General features: G+C 58.9%; 1 protein-coding gene across 1 annotated transcript; it reads left to right on the top strand.

The window, feature by feature from the left end:
• The first annotated feature begins 3,793 nt into the window (after positions 1-3,793).
• TGM2 (transglutaminase 2) lies at positions 3,794-16,955 on the top strand. The gene is made up of 13 exons (XM_021547294.3): positions 3,794-3,965; positions 6,350-6,529; positions 8,650-8,892; positions 9,995-10,113; positions 10,890-11,018; positions 11,526-11,706; positions 12,675-12,810; positions 12,927-13,030; positions 13,153-13,392; positions 13,543-13,815; positions 15,368-15,528; positions 15,751-15,887; positions 16,180-16,955. Exons 1-13 carry the CDS (start codon positions 3,956-3,958, stop codon positions 16,334-16,336), a joined length of 2,070 nt encoding a protein of 689 aa, XP_021402969.1. The 5' UTR covers positions 3,794-3,955; the 3' UTR covers positions 16,337-16,955.
• The last annotated feature ends 1,554 nt before the right edge of the window (positions 16,956-18,509 follow it).

The following is an 18,509-nucleotide window of genomic DNA, read 5'->3' on the forward strand; positions in this document are numbered from 1 at the left end:
CTGTCCAACACAGGACCCACCTCGCAGGGGCTTGCTTGGGACCTTGCCAGGGAAGCCCCCAGCTTTCCTGCTCCCACCGTGCTTGCAGACCCAATAAACCCAGAGACTTTCAAGAGGGTTTTCTTCTCTAATTTCTTTTAAATAAAATACAGACTCCACCTAAAACCAAAGACAGTTACATAATTAATTCCTCCTGAGCCCCCCGCCCCCTTCCCCCCCAGCCTTGCTCCAGGACTCCCAAGAGAAGCTGATTATCAGCTGCTGGCCGATCCCTCCAGGCCATGCTGGTTCAGGCTCCACATTTTTCGGGAACAGCCTCTGGCTCAGCCTGTGCCGTGAGCTGGGAGCCAGAGCCCCGGACTGCGTGGACAGCACCGCACATCCCTCCCCCTGCCCTGCAGCGGATGCCTCAACTCCACGGACCGTATCTGCCCTGTGGCTGCCTCACCGGAGCACACCATGCCTGCCTGGGGGGCCAGGTGGGAGAACAATCTGCTTTTCCTTAAAAAGCCACTTCTCCTCCCGAAGGCTGCTGTGCTTGGCGTGGCACAGCTGCCCACAGCTGGAACAAGCCCCCCTTTATGCCGGCTCTAAGCCCCCCCACCTCGGGAGCCCCGCGCTGCACTGAGCCCCGGCGCCAGAGCTGCCTGTGGCAGCCAAAGCCCCAAAGGAAGCGCGATGCCGTCACCATCGCCATCCTCCCTTGCCAGCCTGCATGCCCTTAGGGACCCTTGTCTGTGGCTGTGGAGGAGCTCCTCGGCTCTGCCGGCCGCGTACGGAGCGGCTGCAGCCCTTCATCCCAGCTTCGGGAAGTACTTTCCCGTGCTCACAGATCAGAGGTGTGAGAAGGGGGTAGATTCTGCCTCTTGTACGACAGGATGCCCACACAGCTCCCAGAGCTCCCCGCTGGCCCTGCCATCATGGAAATAAAACATTTTGTCCCGAAGTCACATCCCTGCAGGGCCCCTTACACACCTCACCTGGATGATGCCAGGCCCCCACCGAGGAGCACACAGGCTTCGGGGGGCTGCAGGAGCAGCGGCTGGGCTGAGGCTGAGTTTGGGGAATACCCGGGGCGGGAAGCACTGAGGAGATGGGCAGAGCTCCTGGAGTTCGGTTGACGACTTACCAACCAGGGCGACTCAGAGCACACAGTGCCGCTTTTCAGGGGTGTTTTTCTGCCTGCACAAGGGACTGAGTCAGGATGTGCGGGCACTGGAGGGGCTGCAGCCGCCCCGGCACACACCCAGCAGAGCAAACAGCGGCTCTGCCTGTGCAGGACACACGGCAGGGACCGGCACTGCAGGGGCCGGCACGCTTTGAAGCAGCTCCAGGAGAGGGGCGGGGGCGAGGAAAGTCGTGATCCTGCACTGAACACCTTGAGCAAATGAGTTATTCTGGGCTTCAGCAGTGCAAACACCCTCTTAATGCAACCCTGTCTTAGTAAGAAGAGTAAAAATAACACCAGCAGTGTGGCTGGCCTACCATGGGCGGCATTTTCCAGTGCCTGGTCAGACAGATGCCTCCGCAGTACAAGGTGGTGAGTGAAGTGGGCACTAAAGCTGGGAATGGGTGGTTTCCTCTTGGTGTGGTGCTGGGATCAAGCTCAGAGCTCCCTGGATAGTCCCTGAGGGACAGCCCTGACTGGACAGAGCCAGAGGGACAGCCCTGGGAGACAGCCCCAGGGGACAGCCAGGCATTTGTCTCCTGCCACTTCTGCCCGAGGTGCCAGAGCAGGGACAGGTACTGTGAGTGGTTCCCACTCTGTGCTTGGCAGGAAACTGGACAGAAGATAATCCCAACAGCCTGCCCAGCACCAGGCACCTGGATTTCCCAGTCCCACATATCCCACACACCCCTACACCCCTCACGGCAGCAAACTGCTTGTGCTTCCAAGCCACGTGAGAAATGGCTGCTTCCATTTCCTCCACTGCCGGTGGTGCTCTTCTGGCTGTTTGTCACACATTAACTCAAGTGTGCACCTCCGCTGCAGGGTGCATCCAGAGTTCACACTGGGTACAGGAGGAACAGCAGGCTTGTGCAGGCAGAGCCGAACCCAGCAGCACGAGCCCAGACACACTGGCACTCAGCAATTCCGGTGGCAGAGGGTCCTGTGCCCACGAGGCAGCCTTGGGAGCAAGGGCAGCTCGGGGCAGGTGACACCACCTGTGAGCTCCCATGGCCACCAGCCCTCCCCAGGCGTCACAGTGGCCTGGCAGAGGACAGCAGTTCCTGTGGCCCTGATGCTCAGAGAGAGGGGCAGCCCATGGGACCCTCCCTGCACTGACCCCTCCCTCCATCCATGGGAACAACTCGACCCAGTGCTGCCCACGAGGACCAAGGGGTCTGGGAAGAAGGAGAGGGTGTCATTTCCAGTGTGTCCTCTCAAATCTGAGCAAGAAGAGCAAGACCCCAGCATGAGAGTGGCACACTGAGAGGGCAGCAGTGTCAGGCTGTTGCTGTATGGACCTTTCTGCGGTGAGGTGGCACTGCTGGGGTGAGGAGGGCCCTGCTGGCACAGGCTGTGCACTTGGCAAAGGCCCACCATGACCTGCACACCCCCAGCCCATACAGATACATGGTGGAGTAGTACATGAATTGTTTCCATTAAAACCAGCTGTCCCAAGCTTTCTCTCAGCAAGGATTTGCTGATTCTGCTCCAGCATCCCTTCCCACCTCCCTTAGAGAACCTGATGGAGGATGGGGCTGCCCCAGCCATGGCTGCATTGCAGGGCAGTGCTTCTGTAAACCAGCTGTGTGCCCCCAGAGCAGGACACACCAGGAGCCCTCGCACATGGGGCTTCTCCTGGACTCTGCCCTTGGCATGCTTGGACCTTAGCAACTCTGTCAGTACCAAAAATCCCTTTGTACAGCTGGAGGGGGCATTTGACTCACTGTAGACCCTCCCAGTGCAGTGTCTTGATGTGCCTGAGCAGAGCACTGGCCACAGCTGGGGGCCCCTGACCAGGACCACCCCAAGTGTAGGGAGGGCAGGGTTCCCAAACCCCAAGACCCCATGGAGGTGTGGAGTTTCAGCCATCTGTCCCTGATAGGTGGTCTCTGGCGAGTTGGGTGACCCTTAGGACACACAGGGAGGGCTGGGACATGCCAGGTGGCACCAGGTGGTACCATTGGCAAGACCCTGAGGCAGAGACCCCCAGGCAGGAGAGGGATGGCCAGTGCGTGGGGCAAGGACTTCCAGGGAAAGTGGTGGTCACTGCTGTGTGCACACGTGCATGTCCCAGAGCAACCAGCACTGATTCCAACACATCGGCTGTCCAGCAGCAAAGTTGTCAACACATTTCCCTTTCAGACTCCATCTCTCAGAGACGCAGCTACGGGAAGGGGCTGCAATTCCCGACAAGCGCATCCCACCAGGATTGGCCAGGATGGGGACGCTGCCAGAGGAGGGAGAGAACTTTATAAGGAGAAAACAGTCCCGAGTCCTGGCACATCGCTGGAAGCCGCGCAGCCCCTCTCCGCCCCCTTGTTCTCCCTCCTCTTGATCGGCAGCGGGGCCATCTCCTACCCGAGGGCTGTGGGGTCGGGGAGACTCCTCCGGTGGGGGCCAACCCGGGGGGCTCGGGGGCCGCTGCTTTTCCTTTTTTTTTTTTTTTTTTTTTTTTTTGGGTGGTTCTTTCAATAGGTGGGACCTAAACCCGCCCTTTTCCTGGAAACTTTGTTTTCCCTTTCTTCCCTCCGGCGGCCCGGCCGCGGGGAGCGGGGCGGGGGGTGCGCGGGGGGCGGGCGGGATAAATGGGACGGGCGGTGGGGCCGGACAGCGGACGGTGAAGGGCAGCTCCTGCGGCATCCGGACCGCGACAGGGACCGACATCGGCGCTGACAGCACCGGCAGCAGGAGCGGGACGGGCACTGGGACGGGCACCGGCGGCGGCACCGGCAGCAGGAGCGGGACGGGCACCGGCGGCGGCACCGGCAGCGCCCGAGCCGCAGCATGGCCGAAGGTAGGAGCGCGGTGCGAACCCGCAGGTGCCGGGCTCGGTCCCGTCCGCGGCGGGTCCCGGCCGCCGCACCCGCCCCGGCCGCCGCTCGGTGCCTCCGCGCCGCTCCCCGCTCGCCTGCGGCTACAGCCGGTCCCCGACCCTCCGCCGAAATCGAGGGCGGTGGGGAACGGGAAAGACTAAAGCGATTAGAAGCCTGGCGGGGTCCGTGCGGGGTCCACGCAGGTCTGAGCCGTTCCCTCCCTCCCGGCTCTCCTCCGGCCCGTAGAATGAAGTTTGGTGCTATTTAAAGCTTTCCCGGTAGGGCAGGGTGGACAGCTGGGCCGGGAGCGTGTGCCTGACGGGGTGAGGGGATTTCAGGCAGGAAAAGAGCTTCTGGGCTTCGGGAATCCTGCACGCTTGGCTCTTCAGGGTAGATAGAGCTCCCAGCTCCCACACGGCTGCCCCCAGAGTCCCAGGAAATGGGTCTGTGTGGCTCCCACGGGCACACAGCCCTCTGGGTGAGACGGCATCACTGCTCCGCTGTGCTACAGTGCCGCAGGCTGTCCTGGCTCCCAGCACTGCTGTAGCAATACCAACGCATGTCCCTCGGGTCAGACACTCACACAGACACATAGCTGGGTAGCTACAGAATCACAGAATTAACTAGGTTGGAAAAGACCTTTGAGAGCCTCGAGTCCAACCTATGACCTAATGCCACCTTATCAACTAGACCCTGGCACTAAATGCCACATCCAGTCTTTTTTAAAATACCTCCAGGGACAGAAGCTCCACCATCTCCCTGGGCAGCACATTTTAAAGCCCAATCACTCTTTCTGTGAAAATTTTTTTCCTAATGTCCAGCCTAAATTTCCCCTGGCACAGCTTAACACTGTGTCCTGCTGAACACACTGGGCAGCTCCTGCTCCTGAGTGAGCAGGGTGCTGCTACCACTTGCAACGCTGCAGCCCCCTTCCCACCCATCTCTTGGCACTCATTGGTTTGGATAGATGCACCTGTGCTTTAAGAAATCTGCTTTTTGCTAAATCTGCTGAGGATGAAAATGCCAGGGTGACTGGGACAATGAGAAGCCCTGATCCTGTTCTCTGAACACACTTGCTGTTTGGTTTTTTTATTGCCAGCAAGTTTAACCATGAGATTCCACTTGTACAGTCCGTGTTCTGTGGCACGGGGTTGTGCTGCTTGCCGAGGGGGAGGCAGGGAGGGAAAGGGTGTGTGTGTGCTCTGTCCCCACTTCACAGCTCCCATGGACTGGCTGTGGGGACCCTGCCCTTAGTTATGGACTGTTCAAGCGGCTCTCACATTGTGGTGGGGACAGAGACAAGCCCACTGCCCTCCACTGGGCCCATACTGCAGAGTCACCTTGCCCAGAGAGCCAGGAGCAGTGTTTTCATTTAGCTCTGGGAACGGGGGGCTCATGGGCTGCTGCTTCCCTTTGGCACTGGTCCGAGGAGGGCTTGGTGGCTACCAGAGCTGGCAAAGGAAGGGCAGGGCTGAAGAGAGCCATGGCATGGGGCAGCAAACCTCAGCTTGCCCACTGATTGCCCACTGATCTGCCCAGTGCCTCGCTGGCACTGAGCTTGCTGTGCTCCCTGCACAGAATGCTTTTGCTTTTTCTGGTGATTAATATGTCACTGCAGAGCAGTCAGGGGTCAGTGGTCTCAAGTGATGATGAACAATATCTCATCACTCCAGCACAGTGCCCAGGGTGGCAGGGACGTGGCTGCTGGTGTTCTGGCACACAGCCCTGCCTGGGCTGCGAGCAGAGCAGAGCAGTCCGCATGTGTCTGGGGCATCAGACACCCTCTGTCACCAAATCTACACTTGCTCTCCCCAGTTTGTCATTAGGTGCAGCACAGTAAAGCTGCTGAGGCACAGGAACATCCTGGACATTCCTGGGCTCACTCAGCAGCATATGCTTGGGATGGAGGCACACAGACAGCAGCCCCAGTGAAAGGGCCCCTGAGAGCAGAGCTGAGCACTGGGCTTTGCCCCGGCGCTGGGTGCTGTGAGACACAGGCCTGGCACAGCTCTGGCAGCACAGTGGTACCACAGAGGCAACTCCATGGCACAGCACAGAGCTGGATCAGGAGGGCAAAAAGGGAGCTTGGCTGCCAAAGCTGTGCCCCTCTCTCAGCACACAACGAAGCCCAGCCCTCAGAGCGCTCCTGAAGGATGCTCAGAGTCTGGCACGGTCACAGCGCCCTCCTGGAGAGATGCTCTGCCCGACACATCTGGGAGCGCAGGGTGGGTGGGTGGGAGGTTCAGCCCCCTGGCCAAGGTGCCGGCCCAGGGCTCGGGGTGGGCACAGCCACCTCTCCTTCCCAAGCGCGGGGACTGCGCGACGTGTCCCCGGCTCGGAGCTGTACCTGCCTCTGCCCTCGCAGATCTGGTGCTGGAGACGTGGGACCTGCACTGCGACCGCAACGGGCGGGAGCACCGCACGGCGGCCATGGGCTGCCAGCAGCTGCTGGTGCGGCGGGGGCAGCCCTTCGCCATCACCCTGCGCTTCTCGGGCCGCGGCTACGAGGAGGGCGTGGACAAACTCTCCTTCAACGTGGAGACCGGTGAGTGCCGCCACATCTGTGTCGCGAAGGAGGGCTGTCACCACCCCCTGCCCCAAAGCTCACCTGTGCTCCCACGAGGGCTGTGCCACGGCACCTGCCCCATGTCACACAGTCCCTGTTCCTCACCTGGCAGAGGCTGGTGCTGTGCACAGCTTTTATATCACAGCAAGAAAAAAAGGTAGAAACTCATCTCCTTATGAGACTGGAAGAGAAGTGATAAAGAAATACAACAAAAAGCCACCGGCGTCATCACCTCCTCCCCCTCCTCCTCCTCCTAGGGCCAAGCAAGAATAAGGGAACATGACAGAGCTGCCAGCTCACCTTGGCTGAGGCCAGGATCCTGCCCAACCCTCCTGCCCCTCTGAGAAACATCAGCACGGTGTTGCCTTTTCAGCCAGAGGTATCACAGCATTTCTGCTGATGGGCTTTACACCCAGCCCTGCTGCCTCTCAGACACCCAGGAGCAGGGTTTGCTCGGGAAACACAAACACTGGAGAAAGGAAATGTTCCCACGGAGCCCCCCAGCGCAGCCCCCAGGCCGGAGCTGGGCTGGGCTGTTGCTCTCACAGCCAGGGCTGGGTGCAGCCGCCGGGCAGGGGCTCAACCTCGCCAGCTCAGAGCAAAGGGAGAGGAAACTATTTCTCAGGCAGGAGTTATTTTGGGGCTGAAGCACCATGCTGAGTCAACCCGGCCAGAATTCAAAGTAAAACTGCGCCCAAGTTTCCTCACAGAGTAAAACTCTCTTTTTTCCATCCCAAAAGCTCCGGTGACAAAACAAAACCCAGCATCTCCCAGCTTCACCCTTCACCAGCAGCTCCCTCAGTGCCCTAGCAGCCCCATGGGTTTCTCCAGGCCGTGCTGCAGCCAGGCAGTCCCGGGCTGGTTCTGCAGGGGAGTACCACAGGCACAGCCACAGGCACAGCCTCCCAGGCCAAGGCACAGGCTGGCAGAGGCTCCTCTGGGCTGGAGCCCAGCCCCAGCGTTGCAGAAAGAGGGGAAAGGTGCTTTGGTGCTCACAGAGGCACATGGCAGTCCATCCCACTGTCGGCAGACCCAGCACGTTCCTCACTGGGGCCAGACCTGTCAAGGCAAGGACCGCCAGAGCTGTCCCTCCATCCTGGGACAGCAACTCCACCGAGGTCGTGTGCTGCCTCCCACTAGAAAGGGGGAAGGAAGAGTAGAGTGAAAACTGAGCTGGTATTTTTGCAGTAGCCGTGTTGGCAGAGCCCCGTTCAGGTGCCGGAGTCCAGGGGGATGCTGTGGGCTGCTGGGGCAGCAAGAGGAGGAGGAGGAGGAGGAGGAGGAGGAGGAGGAGGAGGAGGAAGAGGCAGGCTCTGGGAGTCTGCCCAGCTCACGGCAGCGCCGGGCTGGCTCTTGCCCAAAGGACACCGTGAACCCAGCCCAGCCTCCCCGAGAGGAGAAACTGTGTCACTGCCATGAGTTCACGGGTATTTTTGGTGGCTGGCCTGTGGGCGAGGGCTGGCAGGGGACCAGCCGAGGCTGTGCTCCGGCGGGGAGAGGGGCCAGCGGTGGCACCGCTGCCTCGGCTGCCGGCCAGGCACGGCCCGGGAGCCGCAGGGCGTCACCGCTCCGGCTCTGGAGCTGGCTCAGCGCAGGTGGCTTGGCCGTGGCTGCAGCTCGGAGGGGCCAGCGAGGATCACACTGTCCCAGGCTCGGCGCTTTGGCCACTGAGGTCATCCCTCATCCCGGGATGTTTGCAGCAACGCCTCAGGCTGCGCACACTGGGTGCCCCAGGACGGGGCTCTGTGGCTCATGGCCGGGCTCTGCCAGCCCCCATGCCGTGGCTGCAGGAACTCAGAGCTGCTCAGAGGAGAGGGAGCGGGTTCATCTGAGAACAGAGACTGGCAAGCACCTCTGTGCTCTGCTGGCCCCCCAGGGCGAGTCTGTGCCTTCCCAAGCAATGAGAGACACGCCTGAGCTCCCCTCAGCTGGGCTGCCCTCAGTACCTGAAAAATTACGTGGTGAATGTTCCCAGACTGTGACAGCCCAGATCCAGGCAGCTGCTGCAGGGTAGGAGGGTTTGGAGCAGCTGCCCCCCATGGCAGGGGGCTCCCAGGGGTTCTGGAGCACTGGAGAACTGACCTGCTCCTTCTTGACAGGACCCTGCCCCAATGAGACATCAGGAACCAGCTCCCACTTCGTCATGACTGACTGCCCAGAGGAGTCATGCTGGAGTGCTGTGTTCCAGCAGAAGGAGGGGGAGTCCCTCTCTGTGTCGCTCTGCTCCCCAGCCAACGCTTGCATCGGCCGCTACAGCCTGACCCTGGAGATCTGCACTGACTACCAGGGCTCCAGCTACCAAATCGGGGACTTCGTCCTGCTCTTCAACCCCTGGCACCCAGGTGAGGCTTTCACCTCTCTGACCCCAGAGATTCCAAGGCTCAGGCAAACACAGGATGCTCCCCAGGCATCTCCCCCGCAGGTCTCATACCAGTGCAGTTCCCAGGCATCCCAAACCCTGCAGGTTTAAGCAGAAAGCTTCACTTTGCTTCCATCTCCACACAATCCCTGCAGCAGTTTGGGGTCAGGAGCACCATCCCCACCCTACAACACACACAGCCCCTTTGCCACCACCCCAAACACCCAGTGGCCTGTCCAGGCTGCCCTCACCACACAGTGGGAGATCACCACTGTGCTGCTGGTGTGAAGCCCTGGGCAGTCCCTGGCACCAGCTCCTGGCCAGGCAGGGGAGAGGGAAAAAGCCTCTAAATGTCCTTAATTGCCCCCAGTTTCCCTCACTTGCCCCCAGTTGTCCCTAATTGCCTCTACCAGGCCCATTCTCACCCATCCTCACCCAGGCACCCAGCTGTGGACTCAGTGACATGGATATCACTTTCCTGGTGAAATTTGGGCAGCCAGACCCAGAGGAGAGATTAGATTCAGTGCTGTAAGGTCCAGCAGCCCTGGGATTTTCCTCTCTCCATGTCCTTCCCTTGGACTGGCTGATTTCCTGGATCTCCAACGTCCCACGCTGGATCTGCAGAGAAAAGGGGCCATAGGAAGCTCTGCTCAGCCAGGGCTGTACTGAGCACTGGGGGTGGATGTGTGGGGTTTCCTTCTGCAAACATTTCCAGTAAGTGTTGATTTCCACAGCAGTAGCTGCTGTGAGTGAAATGGCTTTGCCTGTGCTGAGCCAGCACACCCACTCCCACTGCTCACTGCACCCCCAGGGAGGTCTCCCCTGCTGAGAAGAGATCCATCTCCATTAAATAAAAGGGAGGAAAGACAGAGACGTGAGAAAGAATGAAAAGCAAACCACAAATCCGCTGAAATTTTCCCATTACTTTAAATCAACCTCAGTTGAAATTCCCCGGCAGCTGTTTAAGGCATGAGCAGCTCCAGCCCCTGGTGCCTCATTTCCCACTGGATCCATCCACAGGGAGGGGGTCAGGAAGCTGGTTGTGCAGGGCAGAGCCCTGTCCCCATCACTTGCTGTCCCCACAGAGGACACGGTTTTCATGCGCGACGAGAATGAGCGACGCGAGTACGTCCTGTCCCAGGACGGGCTTATCTACCAGGGCACCTGTGATTACATCTACTCCATCCCCTGGAACTTCGGCCAGGTGAGCGGGCAAGGCCCCCTGGGACCCTTGGGACCCCTGGCTGGCCCAGGCCATGCAGCTCTGGTGCTGCAGGACACAGGGACTGGTGCCATGTGTGTGTCCCTCACACAAACGTGCACCTCAAATGCCGTCAGCACCTTGGAGTCCAGCCAAGGGTCAAAGAAACTGGAATCTCATTTCCAAGAGGGAATGTGCTGACTTCAAAGCATGGCAAGGCAAGGGGAGTGTTTCCCCAGGGCTCCTGGGGGCCCCATGTGTCCCTAATCTGGGTGGCCCTGCTGTGCTGGGAGCTGGTGCCTGATAATTCCTGTGCCAGGGGTGCTGATAAGGCAGTGCTCACACCCTGAGCTGCACAGGGCACAGGGCTTGTTCAGCCACCCTCCCTGAGCAAAGGGCTGGGGGCCCGCAGCAGTGGGAGCGCCCATGGCCTCCACAGGATCTGTACCTCAATTCAAGGAAGGGCTGTGACTCAGCCTCGATGAGAAATAGATTTTCCTGGAGGTCAGGTCCAAGCCCTGACCCCTTTGAGGTTGCAGGAAACCGGATCCAGCCGCAGTACGTAGGCAGGAGGTCACCCCCAGGCTTCACAGGCTGGCTGGGGACAGTGGGAACATCACTCAGCGGATGCTGGCTGGGGAGGGGACCCTGCGGAGGTGTGACCCCTGTGCCCAGCAGTTCTGCTGGCAGGGGCAGCACCGTGAGCCCGAGAGGGAGGACAGAGGTGGCAGAGCCCCTGTGGGCACCTCACAGAACCTTTTCCCCCTGCTCTCCACCAGTTTGAGGATGAGGTCTTACCCATCTGCCTCAACATGCTGGACATAAACCCCAAGCACCTGCGGGATCAGAACCGGGACTGCTCGCGCCGCAACGACCCCGTGTACATCGGCAGGGTGGTGAGCGCCATGGTGAGTCCGGGCTGCAGCCAGCAGTGTCCCCAGCACCCCACATTCCCTGTGCTGCAAACACCCCCAGCTGCAGCTCTGGTGAACAGCATTTGCCATTCCCTGGGCTGCAAACACCCCCAGCTGCAGCTGTGGTAAAAGCATTTGCCATCCCTCCCCCCACAGTTACACCATTTTCCTTCTCTGGGGTGTTTCCTCTCTCTTTTACATCCTTTCTCTGTTACTGTTCCTATATGTATAAGAGTTTTTTTAGAGGAAACAAAAAGCAGGGAGGATGGGCACAGATCATTCCAGGGATAATCACTCCCAAATTCCCAGGCAGGAGCATGTGTTTCTAAAATTCATCCCTAATTTTCACTGTGTTCACCTGCATCTCATTGAGCTCTTGCATGGATACAGGATATTAAAGTGGGTGACAGTGCATGTGAATGGGGCAAAGGCTCTTTCCTCCCTTCCTACCTCCCCAGCTTGTTCCTGCCCCTCCATCCTCCCCCTTTTCCCCTGTCACAGGTAAACTGCAATGACGAGGACCGAGGGGTGCTGTTTGGGAGGTGGGACAACTGCTACGACGATGGGATGAGCCCCATGGCTTGGATTGGGAGCGTGGATATTCTCAAGAGGTGGAAGAATTTTGGATGCCAGCCAGTCAAGTACGGGCAGTGCTGGGTCTTTGCTGCCGTGGCGTGCACTGGTGAGAGCAGATTCCTCTGGTCTCCCCTTCTCCACAGGACAGGGTTGTCCCATCTGCCCCCACCTTCCACCCCGGCCCCTGGCCGCATCCACTCCTGGTGCTGCATCCAGAGGGAAGAGCTGCAATCAGCCTGCAATGATTCCTTTGCAATTAGCTCTCCATTGCTCTAGTTTGTCACGAAAAGAAGGAAAAATGGATAGAGGGAAAATAGAGGGGAAAAAATGATACAAAAGGGCTCTGTTTTTTCAATCAGCACTGCCTCCCAGGCCAGGCAACAAGGGAGGAATTGAGGCAGGCCAGGGTGAGGGAAGTGGCTTTAAGGCCAAGTTTGCAATAAAGTCACAAATCCAGTAAGATCAAAATAATGTCATGGCCTCCAGGGCAATCAGTCTGGGGAAAAAGAAGACAACAATTCCAGAATTGCTGCTGCTGGGAAACACTCACATATGCTCGTGCAGCTTTGCCCCAAGAAAAATGCTGCCTGTGAGAGCATTGATGTGTCACAGACAGACAAGACCCTTTTTAGAGGAGAGAAATAGCAGAAAACTAAAGTGGATTTTCAGCGACTCACAGAGGTTTATAGCCTTCCTTTGAAGCACTGTAACTGCCTCCCTGCTCCCTGGGGAGCTCCTTGTGCAGGGAAAGACAGCTGGGAGATGAAATCCGGGGTTCAGCACGGCTTCCCGCACTCTACCTCCAAAGCTCTCACAGACGCTTTTTGTGCCATTTTTTTGCTGCAATATCAAACCTGTCAGGCTGTCAGAGCCAGGTGCCACCCAGCCAGCTTGCCTGTGGGAACTGCTTCTCCTGGGGATCAGTCCCCAGGCAGCCCTTTCACAGGCAAAGGGAAGGGCAGGAGTTGTTCAAACCTGGGGCTCCACGGGACACGAGCTGTGCAAAGCTGGGGCTCTGTGGGGTGGGGGTGGTGCAAAGCTGGGCCCTGTCCCACCCTGTCCTGCTTCCTGCAGTCATGAGGTGCCTGGGAATCCCCAGCCGGGTGGTGACCAACTACAACTCAGCCCACGACACAAATGCCAACCTGACCATTGACCGCTACGTCAACGAGAAGGGGGAGCAGGAGAGGCAGTCCTGGGACAAGATCTGGTGAGCAGCACAGCAGGACCTCAGCCTGCCCACCCCTGGGCTACTTCTGCCCCTTCCCCAGAGCCTGGTGGGTGCTGGGGGAGGCTGAGACTCCTACATGCTGGTTTCCCTCACAGGAACTTCCACTGCTGGGTGGAGTCGTGGATGGCCCGTCCAGACCTGGCAGCTGGCTACGATGGGTGGCAGGTGCTGGACCCGACGCCTCAGGAGAAGAGTGAAGGTACAACGTGCTCCACACGGCAGCTCCATCCACCTCACACCCTGACACGGCTGGGCCTCCCCACCACAGCCAGCCCCTGTGGCTGAGCCCTGCAGTGGTGACAGTGGCTCTGCCCCGTGCAGGAGTTTACTGCTGCGGGCCAGCCCCCGTCAAAGCCATCAAAGAGGGTGACATGCTGCTCAAGTACGACATCCCCTTCATCTTCGCGGAGGTGAACGCCGACGTGGTGTACTGGGTGGTGCAGGGCGACGGGATGCAGAAGCAGAGCATCCGATCCTCGGATGTGGGGAAGAACATCAGCACCAAGAGCGTTGGCAGGGACAGCCGGGAGGACATCACCCACAACTACAAGTACCCTGAGGGTACGGGGGATTTCAGGGGCAGGGACATCCAGGGAGGGATGTTGCTGCTGGGAAACAGCTGCAGCAGGAGGGCTCCAGGGCTCAGGGCAGAACAGCCCAGGCCAGGCCCTCCCATACTCCAGGGACTCACAGGAATTTTGTGTGCTGCAGGGTCTGAGGAGGAGCGGGCAGTGTTTGAGAAGGCAGAGCACCAGAAGAAGTCCATCGGGGAGGAGGATGAGGGGCTGCACCTCAGGATCAAGGTCTCAGAAGGTGCAAACAAGGGCAGCGACTTCGATGTCTTTGCTGTCGTCCACAACAACACAGACGAGGAGCGTGTGTGCAGGGTGACGCTGTGCGCCCGCGCTGCCAGCCACAACGGCACCCTCGGGCCCCAGTGCGGCCTCACGGACCCGGTGGACATGGACATTGAGCCCAGGGCAGGTGAGAGACCCACTGGTGGTGAAGGAGATGCTTCACCGGGGCTGGGGTCAGGTCAGCCTGAGTTCAGCTGCTCAGTAGGCAATGCCACTTTGGGGCATCCTCCTCAGTTAACTACCAGTGGGGATTTTTAATCTTTGTGAGAGGGTGAGGAAATTGCTCAGGCAGAGGCTGGAAATGCATTTGGAGCTGGACAAACCACTGCTGCTGTAGCTGTTATGCCAAGGGAGCAGGCTGGGCACACCCAGGCTGCCATCCCTAGGCACTCTGTGGCACTTGCCTGCACCCCTCCTGCTTTCCCTCAGACTTTGGGCTAAGCTGGGCTCTCTGGTGGGATCTTCCCACACCAGGGAGAGGGGAACTGGCCCAGCTTAACCCTGAGTGCGTGGTCCCAGGCTGGAGGAAGTGAGAAGTGCTGGGTTTCCTGGCCAGCAGCGCTGCAGCCTCTGTGTCTCTGTGGGTGGGCGTTCGGCTGCAGAGCTGTCCTGGCACGGCCCCCGAACCTCCCTCGCCCTCATCACACGTGAACATCACCATCTGGTCATTAAACACGAGTTTGGGCTTACGTGAGTTTGCAGAGACCCTTCAGGGCTTGGAAAGGCCACACATCTGCTGTCCTGGAACAGGCAAATGTTTACCCTGCGCCGAGCCCTGTTCCTCACCAGCCCTCCTGCAAACGCAGCGCTCGGCGCTCTGCCAGGTGTTGAGCTGCTTTGCAGGAATGAGGAATGTGCTGGCTCTTGCCACCATGGAGGGGAGAGGGATGTGCCTCTGCTCATGCTGGCAGGAGCACCAGCTGGTATTTGAAGCCTTTCGCAGGGCTGGATGAGAGAGTGGGGATATGTGCTGTGGCCTTTAGGGTACTTAACATTCCTGTGCAAAAGTTAACCCAACACCATTTTTTCTGAAACATTGATTATGAGCTCCTGGAACTTCTACCCTCAGCTCCTGCCTCAGAATATAGATCCCAGGACTTCCCAGACTGCATTCTTTAGGGCACCCCAGTACTTTGGGAAGCCAGGCTTGTTCCTCTCCCCACAGTCTCAGCTGATGCTATGGCACTTCAAATCTTGCCTCATGAATGTCAGGCTCCATTTCCCATGGTCACAGCCACTCTGGGCTCCTTGTTCCAGGCAGTTCTGCAGCTGGTTGCTTTCAGCCTCCTTCCCTGTCCTTCCTCCAACAGCCCCATCCCTGAAGCAGATGAACAAGGCTGAGGGCTGGGTGCGGGCAGCTGCCAGGGACCAGGCTGCCTCCCAGTGCCCACACTGGCTGCCAAGGGCTGGCACTCTGGACCTCTGGTGCAGGCATCACCCTGGAGTCTTGCCCTAGGACATGGCTCCATCTCATGCCCACACCCTAAGCATCCCTCCTGGCACTCAGTATTGGAGCCCCAGCCCTGCAGGAACCACAGCTCCCCCCCCATCCTTGCAAGGCACCTCGAGAAGCTCCTGGAGAGCCCAGACCATGCCAGCAGCAGCTGGGTGCCAGCACAGACTGTGGGTTCTGGGCTGGAGATGCCATGGGTGCTGACCCCTCTCTGCTGCTCTTCCAGAGAAGAGAGTGCCCCTGCGCATCCTGTATGAAGAGTACAGGGACAAACTGACCCAGGACAACCTCATCAAGGTGGTGGCTCTCCTGAAGGATCACCAGACTGGCGATGTCATCGTAGCTGTCAGGGACATTTATGTTGAGAATCCACCGATCAAGATCCGGGTAAGGGTCCAGTGTCTCATCCCAGTACCAGGTTTAAGGGGAATGAGTTGCTGTGATCATCTTGGGGTTACCCCTGGGGCTTGGGCTGCAGGTCCTGCTTCACTGAGAAGGGCTGCATCCCCTGGGATGTATCCCTAAGGTCCTGCCTCAGCCCTGGGGCAGGGGTAGCACCGTGGCCCCCAGGAGTGGTGGTGCTCGGGGTCCAGCCTCTCCTACTTGCAGATTTTAGGAGAGCCAATGCAGAATCGGAAGCTGGTGGCAGAGATCAGCCTGGTGAACCCTCTCACGGTGCCCCTGAACGGCTGCGTGTTCGTGGTGGAGGGCACCGGCCTCACCGAGGGGCAGCTGGTCAAGGAGCTGTAAGAGCTTTTCCCTCTTCACCATGCTGGGATGTTGGGAGTGGTGTGGGGGTGGATTTCTGTGTGTGGAGCCCCCAGGGAGGGCAGTGATGAGGCACAGCAGGAGCCAGGGCTCTGCTGGTCCCTGTGGACTCAGGGTATCCCTACCCTACACCTTGCTGGGGAAGGGCTTTGGCCACCCTAGTCTTTGCTTGCCAAAGTCCCAGCACTGTCCTGCAGCACCACGGGCCCTGGGAGGGTGACAAGGGGCTCTGAGGGTGACAGGCCACAATGACTCCCTGCCCTCCCACAGTGAGGAGCCGGTGGAGCCGCAAGCAGAGGCCAAATTCCGGATGGATCTGATGCCGCGGCTGTCGGGGCTGCAGAAGCTGATGGTGGACTTTGAGAGTGACCATCTGACGGGGGTCAAGGGCTACCGCAACGTCATCATCGCACCCCAGCCCGTGTGAGCAGCTGCCAGGGCCCCCCAGCTGCAGAAACCCTGCCTCGCTGGCCCCCACCCGCTTTAGCCCACGATGGTCCCAGAAGGGCGACTGCCAGAGCCCAGCCTGACCCGACGGCAGCAGCGTCAGCCACGCTCCTCCCCGGAGCACAGACAGGAGAACGGGGCTGGAGAGGTCCGGGGGCTGCTCTGGCAGTCACTCCCTTCACTGCTGGTCTCAGTCTGTGGAGTGGAAACATCCATGTGCTGCCTGTCCCCCAGCACTGGGCACAGCGGGACCCCTGTGCCAGCCCCCTCTTTGCAGTGCTGGCAGCCCCAGCCCACAGAGCCATTTCCATAGAGGCAGCAGCACAACGACCCCTCCAGCCCCTGCCATCATCATCCTCTGACTGCAGCTCCATAGAGAGAGATTTTATACTGTGAGCACAAAGCTGTTTATGCACCATATACCTATAAAACAAATCTAGAAATACTTACTGCAAATAACCTGCTTGGGTAGAGCCAGGCATTGCCTTCAATAACCATCCTGGCACTGCAGACACTGCAGGGAGGGATGGGACATTACCTTGATATGAATCAACTATGCAAACAATGAATAAAAACTCTATTTTTCACTTTAAAAGCCAGACCTGGCTCTTCTTGCCCTTCCCCTCCCCACAGCAGGACCTGGCAACTCCTTGACCAGCACTCATGTGGATGGGGGATGAGTTCTCCCAGCCCAACACTGAGGTAGGGGGTCATTGCCATGACTGGCACTGCAGCCACAACGGCCTCATATTAGCCACCCCCTCTGCCCCAAATCAGCCTGGTGTTCTCAGGGTGCTCTACACTCAGCCCCCAAGACACCTTCCCAAGTAATTTCTCCTCTCTCAGGAATGGTTCCATACTGTGCTCAGAGAACTGGAGAGAGAACACTACAAGTAATCAAACAAACAGGAGTTGCACACTGTGCCAGGCTCTGGGCAGGGCTGTCCACCCAGGCTGGGGAGGTGAAGGGCAACTGGATCCTGCACAGGGAGGTGAGAGGAGAGTGGGGATTTGTCTCACACCTGGATCCAGGGTCAAGGCTCTGCTGAAAATAAACACTTTCCATGCCAGAATGGCCCACCCATGTGGTCCCCACAAACAGGGTGAGAGCCTCCCTGCCTCTATAAACAAATACCATGGATACCATTACAGAGCTGATGGTGTCTGACAGGGTCCCACAGTCACCACAGCCCCAGCAGAAGGGACAGTCTGTGGGACAGGAGAATCTCCCCCACACTGGCTGTCAGTCACCCTGACATTGTGGGGTCTCCCATCCCAGCTGTGACTCAGGCTGGATGGGCAGATGGGAGTGTTTCCCATCAAGGACTGCCCGTTCTCCAGCTTTCCTTTCTGTTTATCTTTAGGATGAGATAAAATCCCCACGTGCAGTGCTCCACACACAGCTGCTGCTTCCCCAAGCCAGGCTGGGGTTCATGGCCAGAACTCCCCAAACCCTGGCTCTGCTCCCCCCACAGGAGGCCAAGGACCCATCTCAGCTCCAGCCCCAGCTCCTGCTCCCAGCATGGAACTTGAGTGGGCACAGCAGAGCCCAGGCCCCACGTGCAGTAGCAGATTGTTTGGCCAATAAAGCCTTTCAAGAAACACCCCCAGGAGAACCACACAATCCATCTCCCCTCACCCTTTGGAACCACACACCTCCCTGTCCTGCTTTGATCCAACACAACCCAAAAAGGCAGCTGGAAGCTGGGACCCCTGTGGGGTAGAGCGGGGACAGAGGTGGGGCCTGGCACAGGGAGGGATAAGGAGTTGCAAAGCAGCTCTCCCAAGGGACAGGGAGCGCCTACCTTGTGACACAGGACAGGGCAAGAGCTCCAGGAGGGAGAGGGATGGACGTTCTCACCTGCATTCAGGGCAAGGGGCAGGGGCCATGCCAGCCCCCAACTCTGGCAGCACCAACCCCCCAGACACCAGTGCCAAGAGCACATGGAGCCCCAAAGCATCCTGAAGGAGTTAACGGCACGGACCTGTCAGGAACATTCCTCAGCCCAACAATGATGTACGGCCCCTCTTTAGAGCATTTGTTCCTGGGCTCTGCTGAGCCAGGCCTCCAGCTGCTCAGTGCCTGGGTTAAAAATAACCAGCAGCTCCACTGCTTCAGAGCTGGGTCCTGATAAAATAAACATTAGAACAGC

Source organism: Lonchura striata, chromosome 17 (genome assembly GCF_046129695.1).
Source record: "Lonchura striata isolate bLonStr1 chromosome 17, bLonStr1.mat, whole genome shotgun sequence".
Taxonomy (NCBI): domain Eukaryota; kingdom Metazoa; phylum Chordata; class Aves; order Passeriformes; family Estrildidae; genus Lonchura; species Lonchura striata.

Coding starts and splice junctions, on each gene's coding strand:
- TGM2 (XM_021547294.3), top strand. Junction 10,114..10,889: donor TCCCCTGGAACTTCGGCCAG/GTGAGCGGGCAA, acceptor GCTCTCCACCAG/TTTGAGGATGAGGTCTTACC. Junction 13,816..15,367: donor GGACATTGAGCCCAGGGCAG/GTGAGAGACCCA, acceptor CTGCTCTTCCAG/AGAAGAGAGTGCCCCTGCGC.